The 23,029-nt window shown below is 42.3% G+C and overlaps 1 protein-coding gene across 2 annotated transcripts in view; it reads right to left on the bottom strand.

Annotated features, from left to right (window-relative positions):
- The window catches only part of SH3RF1 (SH3 domain containing ring finger 1), a 205,861-nt gene that overhangs the window by 157,287 nt on the left and 25,545 nt on the right, over nucleotides 1–23,029 (bottom strand). Inside the window, exons 1-2 of one of the 2 annotated variants that reach the window (XM_002918183.4) lie at nucleotides 17,302–17,451; nucleotides 15,270–15,757 (exon numbers count right to left, since the gene is read on the bottom strand). In XM_002918183.4, the coding sequence (XP_002918229.2) occupies nucleotides 15,270–15,662 (393 nt within the window). In that variant the 5' untranslated portion in view covers nucleotides 15,663–15,757; nucleotides 17,302–17,451. Of the gene's footprint in view, nucleotides 1–15,269; nucleotides 15,758–17,301; nucleotides 17,452–23,029 lie in introns of those variants that run through there. The other variant, XM_034661393.1, reaches the window with a different exon arrangement.

Below are 23,029 nucleotides of genomic sequence, written 5' to 3'. Positions count from 1 at the left end.
AAGCTGGTCAAAAAATCCCAGTTACAGAAGGGCTGGGTGGCTTAGAGCATGGCTGCATTTACAGACAAGACACTAGCTAATTGCTAATGATGTGTACTCCCTGCCCAGATACTGACCTGACACCACTAAATTGGAAGGAGAAAAAAGCCACCAGCAGGGGCTGACCAATTTACATATCAGGTTAATGTAAAAAATAAACTTGCCTCTCAGTCCAGGAAATAAAGAAAGCTGGGATCACAAAGAAGAAACATACATAAACCTAGCAACACACACAAATTTACATAATAAGTATTCACAGAGCACTTTTACCCCTTCCACACAAAGCTCTTCATTCACTGCATACCTAAAAACCACAGCGTGACACATTTCTAAAGTTACCAAGCCTTCCTAACCTGCCGTTCCTCGAGATGTGCCATTCTCTTTCATCCATCATGAAATGTTGGGTGGACCTAGTGTTACTTATTTGTAGGTATCACGTAGCTTAGGTCTCCTGAGAGAACTAATAATAACTCCAGTATTTTCATGAATTACAGTTAAATATTTGATACATCAGCAATCACAGAATATCAGCCTTGCAGATATCTGACCTAGAGAGCCTGGGGTCCTTGTCATGTTTCACATCATAGCTGGCTGACTTACAATTTGAGAATTGGAAAGAGTCACTTAGGGGTAATTTATTATCCTGTCTTTCCTCCCCTCCTTTCCACTTCATTCTCGAGAATTTTAATTTTATTTTGAATGTGCATGTTGCCTCTTATGGGAATTAGAATGTGGAAGTGCTATTATAAACCACATCATTACCTGTGCTTCCTACCATCCATAGGATTACCTACCACAGGAATTACTTAGTATATAGATAATCTGCATCAAAACAGAGGCTTTATTACATGTAACGTTTGCATTCCAAAAGTAGATATACAAGTAGAGAAATCACAAGGTGTTTGGTAAAGATCAACATGACTGTTGGATAGCTAATTCCTATTAGATCCATTCCATTTTCCTCTATGTCAGAACAATGAGGTGCTTGGGGGATAGGAGATAGTATTTTAACTTTCCTAAGGCTTCTGATTCAATTCGGCAGAAAGTTCTTTCTAATAAACTAGGAAAACATGATTTCCAGACCACCATGGTGGGTGTAACACAAATGTTTCGAGGGCCACCCTCAAGTGACCTGTTATTCAGGATCCAATTACAGCCAAGTTTCATGAGGGTTTACCCAGCCTTTGGGTAATACTTTCATTGCTGGCTTAAGTAACGGAGAACTGAATATGATTAAGCGCACCAAAAATATACATGTGGTTAGGCACTTTCTCTTACGAAGATGTGAATGTATGTGTTCAAATGAATTTTGGGATTCTGGAATGCAAAGAATCTATCAACCCCATCAAGATGTGCTTACTGAACTGAACACCTAGTTTTCAACAGCAAAGAACGGAAAAAGAGATATAAGAGTTCCCGCTCTCAAGTTACCTACAACTTGGTTCAGGAGACAAAACTAAACCACAATTAATCAGAGAACAATCAAACACCAAATAAGGACAGAGGATACTCAAATATGACAAACAGGTTATATATGTGTTTAAGATCAAGCATCCCTATAATTACAAATATCCATTAAAGAGAGAGCATTTTGAATTGACATTTTTCTGTTCCCGTTGATAGCTGCGAATTGCTGCGAATTGCTGACGCTACCATAAGGATTACAGAAACAACAGGGGGCAGTTTAATTAGTAAGGCAGTAAAAACTAACCACTCATATAAGAGATGGGGGAAGCAAATTCATATAAAAGAAACTGAGGGTCTAGGCAAAGTATGAATCAGCAATACAGTGAGTTATTTTTAAAGATACGTAGCATCAGGAAGTAAAACCAAGCAACATGCTGAGGAGGATCATGTGATAGCCTTCCACAGCGTGATGGTCTATTCAGACCTTTATTACCACGCTAAGAGCTATTCTGGACCTGAACCCAAGCAAGATGAGCAGAAGCTGGAGAGCGTCCAAAGGAGAACGACTAAAATGATTAAAATGTTAGGAAATGAGTCCTAAGAGGGCATGTAAAGAAAATGCAGTTATTTAGGCCAGATAAAAGATGGCTAAGGGAGGAGGTCTGGCTGCACAGCCGCATGCAAGGTTACGAAGGAGAGTATACAAGGGAGCACTTCTTTTCCATTAAGGATGAGACTAGAGGAATGGGATTAAATTGCAAGGACAGGGATTTGTATTTGATACAAAAGAAGGAACTTCCTGGCAATGAAGCTTGCAAATCACAGGAATAAGTTACCAACCAGTTTTTGAAATGCCCTTTTCGAGAGGCTTTTTAAATGCAGTAGATGACCATCTTCATAAAATGTTCACTCAGTGTCCTTTTTTACCCTTCGAACTCAGGAAGTGAATATTTTAACTATAAATAGAAGCTCCATTAAAAAAAAAAATACTTGCTTAAAGTTGAAGCATAGCAAGGCTCTTCACTGTTGCAGCATTTTAAAAATTCATCAAAAAATTATGTTACATAAATGCATTTATTTAGTCAGAGATGGCTCTAATCACATAAAAATAGCAATGAGTTGCTCTAGATAGGAGATATAAAAATAATGAAAACATGATTAAACAGACCAGTAATATCTACTTACGGAACACAATCTTGACGCTCTATGGAAGGAGGGGCGGGAAAGGGTACGAATGGTAAACAAAAATCAGCCACAAAGGAATAAAACACACACACATTCTATATCCAACAGTGGCATTAAAGGACCCATGTGAGGGCATAAAAATCCTTCCTAACACTAATTTTTAAAAATTAGTGCACTGAACAAAGACTGCACTACAAAGCACATCTAGTTTCCCTTACAGAAGTTTTAGAGATCTAAGTCTTTTTAATACTACAGCAAAGAACAAAATCAAAGATCAGTTTTCCACATTATTTGAACTATTATTTTCCCCACAGCAAGAATGAAGGCAGGAAGGAAGGCAGGCAGGCAGGCAATGAAAACAGTCACAGATGGTCTAACATACAATGAATTCCGCTGGCTGGGTCTCTTATAGGATGAGAACAGGAAGAGGTACGAGAGATAATGTTGCTCACCATCTCCTTTGACAGATGAGGCCCCGAGAGCCAGTGTCACACCACGGTTAGTGGTAGAAGCAGGATTTAAACCAGATATTTAGCATCGTGTGCAAGCACTACCTGATGAACAGCTTGTGTACCTGAAGTCTGTCTGTCGAAAAGAGAACAAAATCTCCCGTGGCATTAACATCGTAAATATGGATTAATTAAATGACCAGACTATACACGCCCACATGCACATGCAAACGCATACATACACACACACACACACACACACAAATGCACACAGGTTATTTTATAATATAACTGATACAAGGTACAAAGTTCTAATTTCTGGAAAAAGAAAAAAGAGAAGGTACTAACATTTATTGAATGTCATTAACTAGGTCCTAGGCACTTAACATTCTTTTATCTCATACAATCCTCACAACCCTGGAAAGCAAATCTTCATCATTTTACAAATGAAGAAATTAAGCTAATGAAGTAGCATGCCCAAAAGCCACACAGATAACAAAGAAAAGAGGAAGGTCTGCCTCATGCTAAACCCCCTGCCTTTCCTACTACATCACATTTTCTCTCCAGCAAAAACCACAGAGCCCACAGAAAGAAGCATTCAGAGGAAGAAATCAATTCTCTTGCATTTTGCCTGAAAATGTTTGAAAGAGCTTCTGTATTCTTTGGCATCTTCCCCATACTTGATGAAACTTTCTTCTATTCCCTGGGCTCGCTCACACTGCCCTCAGCTAGGATGACCATATGGCCTTGTTTGCCCCAGACAGACCCAGTTTACCCCCGTTGACTCTGCAAAATTATCAAAAGCATCCCTTCATGCTCAAAAGTGTAGAGGATAAATTACATGGTCACCCCCATGTAAGCCCCTCACTGCATTCCCTTCATCCAGGCTTGTCTGACCTCAGAGAAGCACAGTTCCTTCCATCTCTCCCTTTTAGCATAAAGGATCCTGTCCATCAGAGTGGGTGTTCTTGAATCAGTAAGAATTGGAAAAGCGACATATTTCGATGATTTCTTACCCTTCCAAAGAGCAGAACATTTTAATACATGAACAACCTCCAACTGTCAGAATTTTAGGCAGTGTGATGACTACATGAAGGTAATATTCAGGTATAACAGAGGTAGATCATTTCAGGGAGAAGAGGCCCATCAGGCAAACCAGCCCTGCTTGGGCCTGATCCCAAATCAGGCTTCCCTACCCTGTCCTTGCTTTTCTGTTCTGCCTTACATCTCAACTCCCAGATTATCTGGCAGTTGCTCTGAAGGTTCCTGCGGCAGCCCTGAAGCTTCTCAGAGGATATAAGAGTCTGGTGTCCACGGTGACTTTGAGAGGCACCCTTCACCTCATCGCACCAAGAAGACATCCAGACACCAACCTCAGTTTGTTCTTCATGTTCAATGTCAAAGTGGCCTTTGCTGGTGTAATTATTTCAAAAAAGTCAGGGAAGCAAAGGAACTTGGATATCAGACAAGCCCTCATTTTGCAAAAGGAAACCACAGCCTATAAAAGAGAAATCACCCGCATAAGGTCATACAGCCAGGAGTAGAAACCAGGTCTCCGTCATTCTCGTCACCATGTAGGTGATCCCCAACTTTTACACAGCATACATTTTCATACTCCTACATTGACACCCAATACTTTTTTGACATCGGAGTGGGACTTTCTTGGAATAGATACACATTTCGAGCTGTCACATGATGGTGCCTTTCAATTAACACTCCAGTTTCAGCTGCATCACTGTCTTTGTACAACAGAATTCAGGTTTTTAATATCATCTAATGTTCTGGATTTGTTTTATAAAAATGAAAAGAGAAAAATGAAAGTGTTAATTCCAGCGCATAGTATCATGTACTATGAAATACTAATGCTGAATGAAAATAATTAGGCCCACCAAAAATGGCAAAAATATTTAGCCTACAGACTTAAGCTCTTCAGCTGTGTTAAACTGGAGGAAAAAAGTAAAAACATATGAAATACTAGAAATAATTCATCAAAAGTGCGCTTAAAGGGGCGCCTGGGTGGTACAGCGGGTTAAGCGTCTGCCTTCGGCTCAGGGCATGATCCTGGCGTTGTGGGATCGAGCCCCACATCAGGCTCCTCCACTATGAGCCTGCTTCTTCCTTTCCCACTCCCCCTGCTTGTGTTCCCTCTCTCGCTGCCTGTCTCTGTCTCTGTCAAATAAATAAATAAATAAATCTTAAAAAAAAAAAAAGTGTGCTTAAAACACAAGCTTAACGGGAAAAACTGAGATTTACTAACTACCTGTCACTTTGAATAAGCTGAGCAAATAAAAATTTGCTTGAAATTTAACTTTTTTACATATAATATTTAATCTGTGTGTTAAAGAACTTTTAAAATTCTTTAAAAACTAAGTAGTTATGTAATTAGGAATGTACATATGTTTTTAGCTCTAGAGGAACTGTATCTCCTTATAACAAATCAATGTTCAACTTTTAAACATTAGTGCTCAAACGCACTTCCAAGAATCTTATAAAGATGCCAGGGGTATTAGTATCACACACTGATATTCTTACTCTACTTGCTATTGTTTTATGGGGGGCGGGGGCATTCCTCACATAAATTAAAACTAGATATGGAGCACACTATAATAACCTTCAATTTTATTTCTGTGTAATTCTTCATTGCTTAGGACCACTCACTACATCTTAAAATAGTGAAAATCTACTCCTGTTTATTCATTGCAACGTTATAAACAATAAATATATACTGTTTCAAAAGATTTTTTCTTATAAAAATTAGGAATTTTTTTATTTCCTTAGACTAACAGAAAAATGCTCAAACCTGACAGTCTTTGCCTTTCCGCACTATATTTAATATAACTTAAAAATTCATTTGCACATCCTCCTACTACTCCCTTTTATCCACGTTTCACAACTCAAATAGTCTACTACTTAACTGCTACTGTCAACCATTTGAAATGGCACCTCCATTCCCCTCCCTGCTACCCCGGAAGAGCCCACTCACACATTTATCTTTAACATGGTTGTGTTTACCGATACCCATATGTCACCATTCATGAAGCAACTGCTACCGTCCTCTTGACTAAGCATTGGCAGGCACATAGACTACAAAGGATTGCAGGACCACAGGAAGGGTGATTGGGGCTCAGATTTTTTCTTTTTAAGGTTACTACTTTCAAGGTCTCTGAAATTTAAAAAAAAAAAAAAAAAAAAGGTGGAGAGATAGACACATTCTGATAAAAGCTTCGGGAGGTTGAGGGTCTAAGCTGCACAGTGAGGGAGCCTTACTAGCAAAGCTGTTTCCAGGTGTAGTGTCTCAGTCACAAGCACACCTCACTACCCTGTGTTGCTATGTAAGAGAGGCTTGCCTGACTTCACATCGGATTTGATACCTGAGTTCCTCACTGTACTATGCCGCTATACGTAATATTTCCATCACAAGTATTCCTCCTACTCGTTGAACTACATATACTACGCTGCCCTACTACTGTGGGTCCTCATAAAGAACCCTGCTAGACAGTGAATTACAAAATCATTTGTCTTTTGAACCCAAAATGAAAAAGGCTTTTCATGTATTGTCTCAGGTTTACTTAAACCATATTAATGCAATGGACTGGAGAGGGTATGGATTAATAAGCAGAGCGAGTGCCTGACGGTGGTGGGGGAAAGCAGGAATTCTTCCCAGCAGAGGAGGAGAGTTCAGGAATGGAGGTGCACAAAGAGGAGCCAGGAACTCTTGGAATGATGAAGTGGAGGCAGGTATTAACAGATTGCCCCTACCTTTTTTCTATTTTTAATTTTCCTTTTCCCCAGACTAGAGTCAAATTATGGGGCAAGTGAGCAATTTGTGAATGCAACCTGGAAAAATAGCTCAAGGAAGGAAATGGAATGGCACAGGAGTCCTGCTCTCCTCCTCCCCCTTTCTATTCCAACATTTCTTCCATTTCCCCCCTCTTAGCCACTTGGAAAATGCAGACCATGGTTGCATGACAGAACAATGCAAGGTGGCTAGAAGGCAGAAAAGTGAACAAACTACAGAGGTTCCACACCAGCAGAGGCTGGAGCTCAGGATGGGGGGCTGAAGCCAGAGAACCAGCGGCAGAGGTGGGACTTTCCAGAGAGCAGGAAGCACAGCAGCAAGGGCTCATGACTAAAGCAAAGCTAAACTTTATCTCATTTTCCTCCCTTTCTGTCCAGCCAGAAACAATAAAATAATCTCCTTTTCCCTTCCTCTCTTTCAGTCAGCCACAGGAGAAATAAGGGCTGAGGGAATGGTAATCAAAATGGGGGAAATGCGGAAAGAACCCCCAGGATTAGGGAAAGAACCCTCCAGGGTTAGCCGCAGAGAATGAATATTCATCGTTTCTCACAGGTAAGGGACCAAAACAACTGAGCACATGTCCTCATCTTGCATAGCTCTACATTTGTTTTGTGATCTTTTAAATTTCTTCTCAATTATTTAGTTCTTGTCACCCAAATAGAAATGATATTACATCCCTTCTGAAGATTGATCATTTTTATAGTAATGATACTAATAATAATACATCCATTTGCATTGACTTTATAATTTTCAAACTGCACGTCAATTCTCGCATTCATCTACAAGGCAACCTATTAATCGGTAGAGAAAGTGTCAACCCATTTTTATAGATGGTGAGGAAATAGCACAAAGAAAGGGATTAAGGACAGATAAATTGTTGAGAAAATTTACAGTAAGGATCCTTAGAAGCTGATTAGAATTCACATCACTCAATCATCCGTTCCTGCATTCATTTAATCTGTTATGAGTTGAATTGTGTCCCCTAAAAATATACGTTCAAGCTCTAACCCCCAATACCTGTGAATGTGACTTTATTTAGAAATACAGTCTAGCTGATGTAATCAAGTTAAAATGAGGTCGTATTGGTTTAGGGTAGGCCCTAATCCAATGACTGTGTCCTCATAAGAAGAGGGAAATGTGGACACAGACATGCTGGGAAGGAATGTGAAGATGGGGGCAGAGACTGGACTGCTGTATTTACAAGCCAGGGAACACCAAGGACTGCCAGAACCACCAGAAGCTAGGAAGACGCAAGAAAGGATTCTCCCCTGAAAGTTTCAGAAAGAGCAGGGCTCTGCCAATACCCTGATTTCAGATTCTGGCCTCCAGAATTGTGAGAAAATCAGCTTCTGTTGTTCTAAGCCACCCAGTTTGTGGTACTTTGCTATAGCAGCTCCAAGAAACTAATAAACATTCATTCAACAAATCTCTTTTTGAGTGCATCCTATGCGCCAGATACCACAAAGGGTTCTGAAAAATGTGAGATGAACCAAACTCAGCAATCCTTATCATCCCCCACCCCCGCCTCAACTCCCTGCATGGAGCTGGGGGACCTAAGGTTCTGCAGTTCTGTGCTAAAGAAATAAAGCCCAGAAAAGCCAAACAGCCAGTTGATGACAGCATTGGAGCAAGAGGCCACAATCTCTGACCTCCAAACCACACTCCTCCATCCACCAAGCTAAAGAAGGTCTGGTTTCCTGGTCTACTGTCACTGAGCTTCATCTGTCCCTTTAAAACAACAACAGTGAGCACAGCAAGGGCAGTAAGGACACAAGTACCTCCACTTAAAAGCTGTCCCTGTTATAAGCAGCATGAAGACCCAGGAAGAATGTCTGTCACTTCAGTAGAGTGTGTGTCTGATCTTGGGATCAGACAGGGTAGGGTGGAACCCTATCTCCATCACTTTCTAGCTAGGAGACCTAGAACAAGTTATTCTGCCTTTCTGCCATCCTTTTCACATACATAAAATGAGAATGATGGTACAGAATGCCCTCTTGTACATGAGTGAAAGTAGATACGGAAAGCTACGAAAGATTTATCATTAAACAGAAAACCTCAAATTGCAGAAAAGCACATACAATGTCATCCTATTTCTATTAATTTTTTTTTTCTGGGAAAAAAAACAAAAAACAAACAAACAAACAAAAAAAAACCTCTTCACAGTAGTCATTCCTGGAGATTAAGAATGGAGAGATTAGAAATCTTGATTTTCTCCCTTACATCCTTATCCACCATTAAGTTTCTTACTATGAGCGTGTATTACCTTAATTTTTAAAACAGGGAGAAAAATCCTAGTCATTTGAAAAGAATGAAGCATGATAATTCAATGAGTTGTTCACTTAAAATAGGTGCACTTATCTGCATGTGTATTATATCTCAATAAAGAGGTGTGGAGTTTTCAATGAGACAGATATACGTGCTCAGACATGAAAAGGTTTCCCAGATATATTAAATGTACTATCAAATCAACAGATACACAGAGCATGAAATTCCACATACGTAAAAAAACAAAAAACTGTATATATATACACACACAAATGTATATGTAGAGATGTGGAATGATATACACACCGCATAACATTATACATCTATATTGTTGAATTTTTTTTTTTACCACCAGAATGTTTACAGGAACTCATTTTGAAATTTACATTCTTTTTAACTTTTTAAATAATAGTACTTAACCCCACAGGGCTGTTGCGAAATTTACATAATGGTCACATGATACTTTGTGTAATATAAAAAAGAGTCATTAGGCATTTCTTTTTTTAATTACTAATCAGTATGCACTGCAGACTGATTTCCATCCCTGCCTTCTATCCCAGTTCCAAATTTCACCCTTGAGCCCTAGCCATTGAGCCTGACTGTGGAATAAAGTCAAGTCAGGGACAGGATGCACATAAGGGCACAGCAAGGGTCAAGAATGAAATGATAAATAAAAGACATCAATAATTTCTGCCATAGACATTGGCAAAAACAGTTTTCTATTTTAACTCAGCCATTCAGAAACAGGCACACGTCTCCCTCATCCAAACCACCAAATGAAGACATCAATTCCTATGTCGGTGTTGGATGAGTCTTCCACGGAAGGGAAGCACATCCTGCCCTGTCCCTCCTAATCCACACTCACTCCACTCTCTGACCAGGCACTTAATCCAGGCGCCACAATAATGAACTTCACTACAGAGATTTACTCCATTTCTTATCCCATAGCTTCACTCTATGCTGCCTTATCTGTTGTTTCTTGTGTTTTATCTCCCCATAATGTAAACTCTTTTTCAACAAAACATGCATTAAAGCCACCTCTGTCCTGGGACAGATCATAGCACAGAACCGAGCCAGAAAAAAATTCTCCACAGGTACCTGTTCACTGACTGGAGGTTAAAGATGGCCAATGGGGCAATTCATAGCACTGGTTTCCCACCCTCTACCTGGAGCCACACTGTAGACCTGACTTTCTCCCTACCCTTCCTTCAATTCTCTTTCTACCACCTCTCCTTTGGGTAATGACTCAGACACTACAACGTCTAGTAAAGCACCCTCTCCAAACTCCACTCACAGAAGAACCTGAGAGATAAACAAGCAGTAATAGTTCTCTCCTCCTGACACTTCCATCTCTCAACCTAAAATTTTCTGTGTTTCTGGTTTATTGTCCCATAAACCTCCTGTTTTGTGAAACTATGCCAGGCCACATGGGCAGTTGAGGGGGAACTTCTCAAAGTTACTGCACGTCCAGGGGCGCCTGGGTGCCGCAGTCATTAAGTGTCTGCCTTTGGTTCAGGACGTGATCCCGGCGTTTTGGGATTGAGCCCCACATCAGGCTCCTGTGCTGGAAGCCTGCTTCTTCCTCTCCCACTTCCCCTGCTTGTGCTCCCTCTCTCGCTGGCTGTCTCTGTCAAATAAATAAATAAAATCTTTAAAAAAAGTTACTGCACATCCAGAGTAAAGAGCACAGAAGGCTTGGACCACTGCAGGTCTTTGGGGAAACCAGGATGAAGGGACCGGCAGTGGACTGAGGCCATTCCAGAGGATGACCTTTAGGAGTACATGCACAGTGAGTGTATTAGTTTTCTTGGGCCGCCCTAACAAAGTAATACAGATTGACTGGCTTTAACAACAGATGCTTATTTCATTAGTTCTGGAGACTAGAAGTCTAAGAGCAAGGCATCAGCAGGGTTTGTATTCTTCTGCAAGCCTCTCTCCTTAGTTTGCAGATATCCATCTTTGTGTGTCTTCACATGGTCTTCCTTCTGTGTCTCCCTGTGTCCTAATCCCCTCTCTTACAACAATACCAGTCATGGGGCACCTGGGTAACTGGGTTAACTGTCCAACTCGGTTTTGGCCCAGGTTATGATCTCAGGGTCATGAGTTCAAGCCTCACATTAGACTTCATGCTGAGCATGAAGCCTGCTTAGTATTCTCTCTCCCTATCTGCCCCTCCCCCCTTCTCTTTCTCTCTCTCTCAAAAAAAAAAAAAAAAGAATACCACTCATATTGTGGATTAGGGCTCCACCCATATGACCTCATTTGACCTTAATCACCTCTTTAAAGTTGCTCTTCCCCAAACACAGTCACATTCTGAGGTACTAGGAGAAACAACTTCATCTTATGAATGGGGGGGGGGGTGGGTAGACACAATTCAGCCCATAATAGTCAGCAATAGGGAAAGGGAGAGAAAGCGATGAGTGCAGCTATAGAGAAACGAAAGCATACTCTACATTTGCAGAAGGAAATTTCACTTTTCCCCCTCAAATTCCATTTCTTCTCTCTCAGTCCTTTGACACCAAACTCCCATTTCCGCTCTGAGCCCTGATGATTGTCTTAGTCCCAGTGATTCATCTTTTAATCCCAAATGCAGAGTACCTACTAGCTATACCACTCCTATGGCCCTTAAGCCCCTGTGGCCTGTGGTGGCTCTTGATGCCTTGTACATTACTGCACTCATCTCAGGTCACTACCCCTGTCCCTTTCTTAGTCCACATTCACCTCACACTGGTTCTTCACAGGATCCATACCCTGTCCCACTACAGATCAAGATCGTTGGAATACACTTCCCCCTGCTCCTTCACCTGCCCAGCCCTCTCTCAACTAATTAATATCATTTTATCCTTAAGATCTCAGCTCAAATGCCTCTTTCTCAAGGAAGCTTTTGAAGACACCACACACACACACACACACACACACACACACACACACACACACACATTTACCCTCACACTAAACACAGGTCCTTCTCCTATCCTCTCCCCTAGCTTTCTGTCATAACACTTACCAAGTTTAATTACATACCTGCATTGTTATTATGTTATTAATGTGTGTCTCTCCCACAAGATTGACACATACTCATAAATTCATAAGTGGAATCTGTATCTGGTTTATCCATCATTATCTACTGAGCAGCTAGAACAGTGCCTGGCACCCAATAGGTGCTCAATAAATATTTGCTAGCTAAAGGAAAGAATAAACAAAGGGTGAATTAGTGTAAATCAGTGGTTATGTGGATCTATTTTTGCTGAATAAACTCACTTTGAGATAGAGGCAGTGTGAAATCATTAATAATTCCTAGACAGACAGATAGGTGCACAGATATGAATAGATCTTGAACCAATGGAGCCACTCATAGAAAGCAGAAATTTAACTGTTCTATGTCATAATTCTATAGAAATTACTTAAACAGGTTTTCCATATGGAATTCTGCATGTATATTATATTTTTTTAATATATTATCTATTTTGTGCAGGTATTTTTGGTCCCTTTAAACAGGTATCTGCAGTCCCCCTCTCCCTGTGGCTCATTCCACCACTCAACTTTGGCCTAAAACCAACAGGAATTCTTTACTCGGGGTAAAGAACTGATGGATTCCCATGGAGACTCCAAACACTTTTCCATTTTCTCCTTCATATTAGGCAGGAAACACTAAAATTCTGTGTCACACATTGGAAATGCTCGTATCTGCTGATAACACTCAATATACCTCGGCTAAATGCATGAGGAAGCCACATGGTCACAATCTAATGGAACATAATACATAACTAATACGCTGAAGCAACATTCCACATGTTATCACTTTCAGCTTTATGCAACATGTGGCAACAGGCTCATGCACCATTTGGTTGTGTCAGAACATCTAAGAGAGGAGAATGCATGTTTGGGATTTATTATGGTCACTCACCTCAGGAAAGTGTCCAAAGGAGTGCATTACAACCTCCACATGTCTATATGTTATAGATTTCTTTCTTAAAAGGAGTATTTTCTGACATGTATTTATCTTTCAGGTACTTGAACTATTTGTGCAAACCTGGTTGTTTTGAATACTTGAAAGCAAAAGGTACCAGTAACTGCTAATGAGAAATTATTTTATGATAGAAAATAAAACTACTCTTTTTATAAGTATTGCAGCATTTTCATGAACTCAGATTATTAAGTAATTTTGTTTCTTGTTTTGTCCTCTGTTCTCTGTCTCCACACCCCCTGAAGTAACAAATATCACCTTCTGTTCTATTAACCTCAACTATTTGATCTAAGTTGTTAAGACTCAAGTTCACCAGGGCTTCTCAGTGAATAATTTTCCTTGCTAGAGAAAAAACATGAAGCAAATTCGGAATTCATATAAGCCAGAAAAATAACAGTATCATCATCGAAATCTCAAAATAATTTACCCGAGAAAAGTGAAGCTCAACTTTGAGAGCTTAGCAGTTGAAATAAATGAACATTACAGCATTACATAGTCAATTTCTATGTTAGAAAGAAAACTTAAAATTCAAAGGACATTAGGTGGAATGCTTAAGCCCTTTTCTTAAATTCCTTTTTATCAGTAATCAAACATTCAATGCATTCCTCACAACAGGTAAAGCAATGTGTCAACAACTAAGATACTTCCATTCATAGCCAGAAGCTACAACTCCCCTAGTCTAATTAACAAGGAAACAAAATCTCCAGAGAAGCAAATCAACCCCCTCATTAAACTAAGCAGACCTGGGTCAGGTGTCTCAGAAATGACCAACTTGATCACTGGTTGTGAGGTTAAAATATTATGACTCTATACACTAGTCGATGCACCAGTAAACTCCATAAAATAAAGGAGCTCCAAGAAAAGTGCTATAAGCAGACCAACCTCACAATACGTGGGCTTCAAATACGCAAAGAAAACTTCCCTAACCCAAAGTTCTCACTATCTTAAAAAATAATAATAATAATTAAATACAAATCAAAAGAAGCCTGATAGCCTAGTAAAGAAATTGCTTCCTAGTAATTAAAACCCTTTCCTATTTTCCATCTAGTGATATAAATACTTTGTATCATTTTAAAAGATGAGCTTGAGAAGGAAGTGAGGGAAGGGTATAGCCTCTGATATTCACATCTGTGAATTTATACTAATGCCATCCCAATGGCTGTTTTAGCACTGGGGAAAGTCAGTTATGAGTGTTTACCATGAATATTTGAAAAAAAATTCTTATCCAAATTAACTTCTTTAAAAATATATTTTATCAGTTTGGCCAATTATTGAAATTGTTTCTTCCAACAAAAATGAAATTGTTTTAGTTGTCTGATGCCCATAACTACTTTTTATTTTTACAAAAATGAAAAAAATGTGTCTTACTGGAATGCCATCATCCACAACATAATATAGATTTATTCAGAATACCTTACCTTCTAGGAATTTAAAATATGGCAACTGTCCAAATATTTAGCTTCATTTAAAATTATTTCAGCCCAAACCCAAAACCCAAGAAAAATGATTTTGATGAAAACATTTCATTTCACTCCCTGTAAAACCCAACATAAAGCTAGATTCTCTGTTACACCGTAGTCCTAAATGACATTTCGTTGCTACAGCAACGAAACTCGGCTACCTGTGGCCATGATTTGTTAAGAATTCCTCCAACCAGTAAATTCTGTGCTGTGCATTCATAAAACCAAGAGAATGGCTAGAATAGCTCAATGCAACATAAAAATTAAGGTTTAATTTCCTACTTATGATTCACCTACATACATATTTATATCATATATGTACACACATATACATAATTATGGTTCTCCCAATTCCACGAAAAAGGGGAAAATCACACCAAATTTCCATTTTAAAATGGATACCAAAAAACTGCTTTGTTTTAGATTTCAGTGAATAATTGCTACCTGCTTCCCAAAATTTATCTTAAAAGGTAATAGAGACCATGGGGAGAGAATTTTTAAAAACAAAAATTTGTTATTTATATCCACTCTCATTCCAAAAGGAAAAAAAAAATCCTGAGGCATAATTTCCTATCTGTTTCAGTAAGTCTGGCTTCTTTAGCAATGAACTGATTTAGGAAGTATCAAGCTAAAGCATAAAGAAAAAAATGCAGTTGTCACCACCTTTATTCACCAAACTGCTACTGCAGGCTACTCACCCTCACCGGGGGGCTCCAGGCTTGCACCCGTGGCTGCTGTCCGCCCTGGGAGCTCTGCAAATCTTTTGAGCTACAGTTAGCCGCAATGCTGCTCTGAGCCCTTAATGCATTTGTGCAGTTCGTCCCACTGCCCCCACCAGGGCCAGGTTTCCAAGGCCTCTGCTTGATGCCATCCAGAAGTCTGACCAGCAGGATGTTACTTGGAAGCTCCTCAACACCCGAGCCAACAAGAGTCCTGCACTCGGGACATCTGAGTTCATTTCGGGAACCTACAATCCCCAACAAACATCGTTTGCAAAATGTATGCTGGCAAGGCAAGACCTTTGCCGAAGCGTCAAGCCGCTCTAGACACACAGGACACTCCAGAAGATCCAACAAGGCAGATTCATCCATCTTTATCTAGTTTACTGAGAAAAAAGCTTCAGAAATTTTCATAGTTGTGTGCATCCCTTAAAGTGATTCATGTAACATCCATTTCAGACTTTGCTCTGGAGTAATGGGAGAGGGGGAGGAGAGAAGACAGAAAATTAGTATTGTTGTTTGGGGAAAAGGTTCACAGAGGAGCCAAGAACCAAAAAGTACACAAAAGTGCTTCCTCTGAATAGTGCAGCTTTGCTTTGGAATGTGGTTCCTGAACTCCAAAGTCAACAATTAAAAACAAAATGGGCTTTTTAAACAATTCAAAATTAATCCCTAAAGATACCTAGGAGTTCACTGTGCAGAAATAGCTATCACGTACTATACAAAATTCCTGCAATAAAATGGGATTTACGAAATGCTATAAAGAACATAAATTCTTCAGCTCACAAAGTGATATTGGTTGCCTTAATAAAGTCCTCAACTCATATGAGAAGCTGAACAGAAGCAACTGAAAGTTTCCCCTACCTGAAATTACTTTTAAACCCCACAAACTTCCCAATCTTTAAGCTACTTTAGTGTTTAAGAAACCATGCCTCATGTGATCACTTGTGGTACATGATCCCAATATTAAATACATATGTTTCTTCGCTGGCCTTAAAAATAGAACTGTTTAATCTTGCCCAACCAAAATGAGCCGAAGGTTGACAATTCTAAAGGACACAACTAAAGATTTGTTTGAAAGCAGTTGAAATAAAAAAGCACCCTTCAGGGCAGTGGTTGACAAACTCTGAAACGGATTTCTGAACAGCTTGTCCTAATCCCATTCAGAAAATCTGGCAAAATTATCACCAAAAGAATTTGACAATGGAATGCTGGACTGAAAACTGTGAGCATAATATGAAAATGGGGCCATTCAGGAAAAAGCATTTAAACCGGTGACTGCGCCGCTCTCCCCTACCACCAAAATAAATGTAAATGGGAATGCCTAGGAGAAAAAGGGTAAAAAGATTTTGAAGGAAGCCTTAACAGCTGTTCTTGACAGAGTCGGGAAGCGGGGAGTCCCAGCGCTGCGCCCCTCTCCGACGCTGCCAAGCACAGGTAACTCCCAGACCCGCAGGGAGGCGCGGCGGCCGCTCGCCGCAGACACACCCCGGAGCCAGGTGTAGGCGACAAGGGGCAAGGGAGGGTCCCAGGCTGGGGCGGCGGCCCGGCCAGTGCCGGAATGGGGATCTCATTCAACAGCCTCCTCTCCACTACCCTTTGGGTCAGGCCGGGCACATAAATCCCCCCGAACGACTGCTGGAAGTTTTGAAGGACTTAAAAATTAATCCGCAGCCTTAAGTTGCGAAAGTCAGCCCCACAAAGTGCCACCCTTCGGGAAACATCTATGACGCCGCGGAGATGAGGCGGGAGTCCCCAGAGAAGCCGAACCATCGGAGAGCAGGGAGTGCTGGGCTGCGCCCCGGGAGACCGCGGCACGGAGCCCGGGCAGCTTCCTGCCGGGAGAAGGCAGCGAGGCCGCAGCACCGTCCGGGCTCCGGGCCCAGGAGGACCCGAGGGTGGAAGGACTGAGGGACGGACCAGCGCGGAGGGGAGGGGGGCGCCCCAACCACCTCCTCCTCGGCCGAGAGGGTCTGCCCGCGCCGGCTCCCCGCGCGGCCCCGCGCCCTACCTCGCGCCTCGGCTCCTCCTCTTTGTTCGCGGCCCCGCAGCGGCGGCGGAGACCGATGCAGATGCGGCCCCGCCGCCCGCCGCTCGCAGTGTCTCTGACGCCGCGGCGGCACCCGGAGACTCCTCTCTGCTGCCCCCCTCACGCGCGCACACACACACGCCGCCGCCGCCACCTCCCACTTTCCCAGCCGAGGAGGGCGGAGGAAGAGGAGGGGGGGGAGGAGGAGGCCCAGCCGCTGCGGGCGCCCGGGGCGCGAGGGGGCGGCCCCGCACCACAGCGCCTCCCCCCGGAGCGGGCGCGGCACCTCCGGGAACTGCGGAGCCGGCGCGCCTTCCTCCTGGCGCTGAGGTACCTGCGCGCGGTCCCCGCCCGCCCCCGGGAGCGCGATGGGGGCGGCGGCCTGAGGGGGCGCTGCGAGAGCCGAGAGTCCAGGAAGCGGGGTCCGCAGGAGCGAGTGAGGTGGATTGGTTTGGGGGCACACGCCTCCCCCTGAGGGAAGCACGCCTGGAAAACGAAGCAACCAGAGGGGGAGAGCGTTGGGAGTGGCGGCGGAGTGAAGGAAGGCGCCACGGGGCACGGGCCGGCCGTGTCCTGCTTCTGCCCAGTGGTGCCCGGCGGCCCCGACGGACGACTCGGGGCGGGACCGGCCGCGGCGCGGGAGGGGCCGGGGCCGGGGAAAGGGCGGGAGCAGCCCTGGCGGGAACTGATCCCACTTTCCTTTGCATCTGTTCGCCCAGGCCTGCGGAGACACTTGGTAGAGCGAGAGTTAAGTGTTGTTACCCCTAGGTCCGAGAGAGGCATGCTGGATCAGCGTGAAAACAGTCCCGGGGCAGCTGTCCACTCACCCGTGCTCCGGCCGCCGCCGCGCGACCTTGCTCCGCCCGCACCCAGGCACCACGCTGCCTCCCCGGGGCACAAACCCGAGGCAGGTGGGAGGATTGCTGACCCAGAAACTCAAAATGGGAGGGGAGAGAGACGAGGAAAACAGTTGTGGGGTTTTACTGTTATACCTGCCCTAAATGGGGAAAACTCAAAGTCTGACCCCAGGTGAGCTGGCACCGTGGAGCTAGCTGAGAGGCGCCTTTTATCTGAGCCTGGGAGGCAGCCATAACCATCACTCTAATCTTTGTTTCGGTTGCCGCAGGCGCACACCTGTAAACTCTGAAATGTAGATTTGAAAAACATGTCCACGGTTTTGAGGTTTGTTTTCCAGACTCGATTCAGAGGGGGAAACAAATTAAAATTTTATCATTATCTCAAAGTTGTCATAATTTTATTTGCATTTCCCATCAACTTACAAAAAGTTATCCCAAATACCCTCCCTCCAAGATGGCAGAATCTATGTGAAGATAAGAGGGGTTAAAGATATTACGCAAGAAATCCCTGCCAGGCCAGCAAGCAGGGTGACATTCTGAAGGGGAGCCAGATTATTCTCTAGTCTCCACCCAAGCCACAGCTGAACTACTCAAGACCAATGAGATCACTTAAGTAAGAAAAAAAAAGGTAACAGTTAATAATTATCGATCATTCACTGTATGTGCTAAACATTCTACATCCATTAATTCAATGCTTACTGCAGTCTCAGACCTCATCCCTCCTTAGCTTTGTTCTAAATAGATTAATAATGCTGAGATGTGTGAATACCAGAAATAACAGTCCACTCCCCCCTCTGTTAGAAGTGAGCAAATATACACGCATTTGAGATGAGAAAGCAAGGGAAGGAAGGAACAGCATGGAGAATTTTTAATCCAATAATCTACAAATAAGGCACTCTGGAAGTGACTACTTAGCCTATATACTTCCGTGTCTGGACCTGTGCAGATGAAAGTGGGGCTGACTGGAAGATTATAGTCAGTAAACAGATAAATATGAGTATATGCAGTGTACGGTTTTTAAAACCGAAGTTCGAAGAGGTTCATTTCATCCCCAGGTTGCACAGTCTTGTTGAACCAAGACTCAACCTCAGGTCTCTGAATTCCAAGTACCCTTTCTTACAAAATGCCTCAGGCAAAACCAAGTGTACTGTATCTGCTCCCAGGGGAAAGAAGACACTGTTAATCATGTAATCACTCTGGAGAGCAAGGGACAATTTTTGTTTTGATTTGTTCTTATTTTGGTTTTTTGTTTGTTTTTACGGAGAAGAGTATATAAGTTCATGGATGGAATGGTGCAGCTCTTGAAACTCGGCAAGAAAATCAGTAGTCACACCCATTACCAAAGAACTGAAGACAGTGTGTCCAAGACTGAAGTGATCAAAGAAGCCCCCACACACATCCCATGAATAGTATCTGGCACATGGCTGCAGTTCTTTGAATGTCCCTGGTGCTAGTTCACTATATTTTGTAGAACACAGCTCTTCTATTAGCTTTAATTACTCTAGCTGTAAAACCAAGTTTGAGGCAAATTAAACTCTTGAGCCATCCTTCTGTCAAATGGTGAAAAAAATAATGCCTTTCTTAGAGTGTTCTTGGAAGAGTCAATGAAATAATGTGCCGGTTCTTTGTAATCTGTACATCTCTATTAAAGAAAGATCTCATTATCGTTATCTGCCAAAAATTACCCTGGCAGAGTTATAATGGCCAAAATCCTTCCTTCCCACGGTCTGTGTAAAGTTTGAGAAAACACTAATACTTGCAAAATCCTATCAAGAGAACACTAGAGGGGAAGGAACAGTTGGGGAAAGAGAAGCATGTTCATCCATCATTTCTGGGAATTAAACATGAAGAAAGTAAGCATAATATGCTCGTGGCCCCTGTAACTTTGAGTAGATACAAGAAAAATATAAATACACCGCGTACACAGTAATGATAGCTTGGTTTACTACAGTTCTGATCCTCCCAAGACTTCAAAGTAGTTTCATATATGTTATCTCATTTATCTTCTAGGCATCCCTCTGAAGCAGTGAAGATAGATATAATCATCCCCATTTGCAGATGGGAAAAAATGAGGTGTAAAGCAGTTATTGCTTTTAGTGATAATGTTATGACACAAATCAGGCTTTTAAATTCCCAGACCAGAGCACTCTTTTGTAAGCTTTGGGATCACACTTCCACATGCATATTCACGCGTGTCTGATCATCATTTTTCTTCAAAACTTATCCGGCCCCCAGCTGCTGCGACATTGGGAAATGAAAGCACTATTTAGCCAGTTGTTTAAACTAGAAACCTAGGGGTCATCTTTGATTTCTCCCTTTTCCTCTCCATCCCTCTCCATCAACAAGTCCACCAGCTATCCTCAGAATACCTCCATTGCACCTTTATTCAAGCCCCCATTGCTCTTTGCCTCTGGCCCTCCTAACCAGCTTCTCTGCTTCCACTCCTGTCCCCACACTCTTGCCCTGAATGTAGTGACACCCAGAGCAAGACACAAAAAATGCATCACAGATCACGTTATACCCTTTCTCAAACCTCATCAACTTCTTTCCATCATACCTGGAATAAAAATCAAGCACCTTCCCCATCTTATGAGCTCCTGTGTCACTTGTCCCCTACATCATCATGCTCTACCACAGCACTTTGCCTTCTTCACAGTACTGTTCAGGGTCTCATTTTTTTATTTCTTATTTATTGCCTATCTTCCTTACCTGAATATAAGCTCCCTGAAGACATGGACTGGCTCTGTCCTCTTTACCATTGTAGCCTAGACAGCCAACCCATGCGGGTACCAGTGAATGAGTCTCAAATAAAGAATTAATCTAATGTAGAATTATATGTGTTACCATCCTAAAGCTACATATATACTTAGTGCTTCACTGCCCCACAGATAGGAAATCAGGCAATATTCCAAATCCCATTGAGAGTCTTTCTTATAATCTATCAGTCAATAATTTTTTATGTAGAAGATAAGAAGGACACATGATTCTCTTCTCAGTTAAGCTGCTGAAAAAGCTAAATACCAACTATGTAACACAGAACATAAAAGCAATGCCAGTTCGTCTTCATTCTAAGTCTTAGTCACCATCTACTTCGTTCTGCAAGCAAGCAGGAAAATTCAGAGTTATCTCCAGTCTCTCCTTTTCCCTCTCCTCCCTCCCCCACAGATAAATGATCCAGAGATCATCAGAAGTGCTTTTTAAATCTGCCCCTTCTCCCAACCCTTATTTCAAGACTGTTATCTTCGACTTGAACAGTAAATACTCTCCCTGCTTTCAGTCTCTCCAGAGTACTTGATTCTGGAGAGAGCTTTGGAATCAAAGGCTTCTCCATCTACTAACCTTCAGGCAAGTTTCTAGTCTTTTGTGCCCAAGTTTGCCCTGGAAAATGGGCCTAAAACTACTACCTACCTCAGCGATTTTGTGGAGATTTTACATAAGTTAATAAAAATAGAATGCTTGGAACTATGGCCAACACATGGTAAGTACTTAATAAATGAAGGTTAATATTATTTTTATTAGAGGGGCACCTGGGTGGCTCAGTCGATTAAGTGTCCCTGATTTCAGCTCAGGTCATGATCTCAGGGTTGTGAGATGGAGACCCACATAGGACTCTGTGCTGGGTGTAGAACCTGCTTAAGATTCTCTCTCCCTCTCCCACTCCCCCTCCCCCCCACTCACACGGCACATGCCCACTCTCTCTCTTTGTCTCTCTCTCTCAATATATATATACATATATATTTTTTATTAGAATCGATTCAATCCTGGATCCACTACCTGTTAACTAAATGACTTTGCAAAATTTCCTTAATTTTCTGAGTTTCAACTTCCTTATCTATATAAATGCATATAATGCTATCTACTTTGAAAGCTTATCATAAAAAATTAATGACAAAACTCATTCAAAAATCTAGCTCAGCACTTTTATGGCACATAGTGGGGCTCAATAAAATGTTTCCATTCTCCTTTTCTATGTACATCTGCCCCTTTTTCCACATAACTAGATTATCTCTAAGGTTCTTTCTAGCATGAAAAATGTATCTCCATCCTAACTGCATAAAGGACATCTAAGGGCACTGGATTCCTCTTGTGAAGAGTCTAGCGGTCCTGAAGCACCCCAGTGGTCAGGAAAAGGGGTTTTTATCAGTTAGAGGCAGGCAAGCCCATAGAAGTTATTTTGGTCTACAGGAGTGGGAAGGTGGTGCAAACTCCACTGTCTGGCAGAAAATCTGAGCAGATGGAGTATTTATAGACACTCCCCAAAGATTTCAGTTCAATCAGGATGGATGCTAGGGAGAAAGACTGATGAGTGGGAGGTAACTGAACTGAATCGTCCTCCAGCCTTCTTGAAACTGGTCTGAATATTTGAGGAACTGTTCCACAGCGGAGTACCTGGGGAGGGCTGCAGTGCTCTAAGCTGACTCGCACTCTAGCCGGGCCTTCAGGGAGTGGTTCTTGAGGGTTAGCACAATCAGAATCGCCTACAATGCTCATTAAAAACACAGATATCCCAGCCTTGTTGCTAGAGAGTCTCACTTACTAGGTCTAGCAGGGGTTCAAGAATCGGGTGATTCTAATGTATGTGGTGCTGGGACAACAATTTGAGAAATGCTAACCTACAGTCACCCAGAGGCACATTAAAAGGGAGGTATCCCAGGCATTGACCAAGGAAACTCATCCTACAGGCCCCTCTAGAGCGTTGGTGTTGTTGAGAAGGATATGGGAGCTTGGAACCACTGCTGGTTTTCTGGGGACAAGAGAAGAACCATTGAGTATTTCCACCTCCATGCATTCCAGTCTGTCCCCCTCTTCACTGCCCCAGTACTTCACCATGCAGTGTTGTCTCTCCTCTTAAT

The sequence above is a fragment of the Ailuropoda melanoleuca genome, chromosome 5 (assembly GCF_002007445.2).
Source record: "Ailuropoda melanoleuca isolate Jingjing chromosome 5, ASM200744v2, whole genome shotgun sequence".
In the NCBI taxonomy this organism is placed as follows: domain Eukaryota; kingdom Metazoa; phylum Chordata; class Mammalia; order Carnivora; family Ursidae; genus Ailuropoda; species Ailuropoda melanoleuca.
This window is presented reverse-complemented; position numbering and strand designations above follow the sequence as displayed.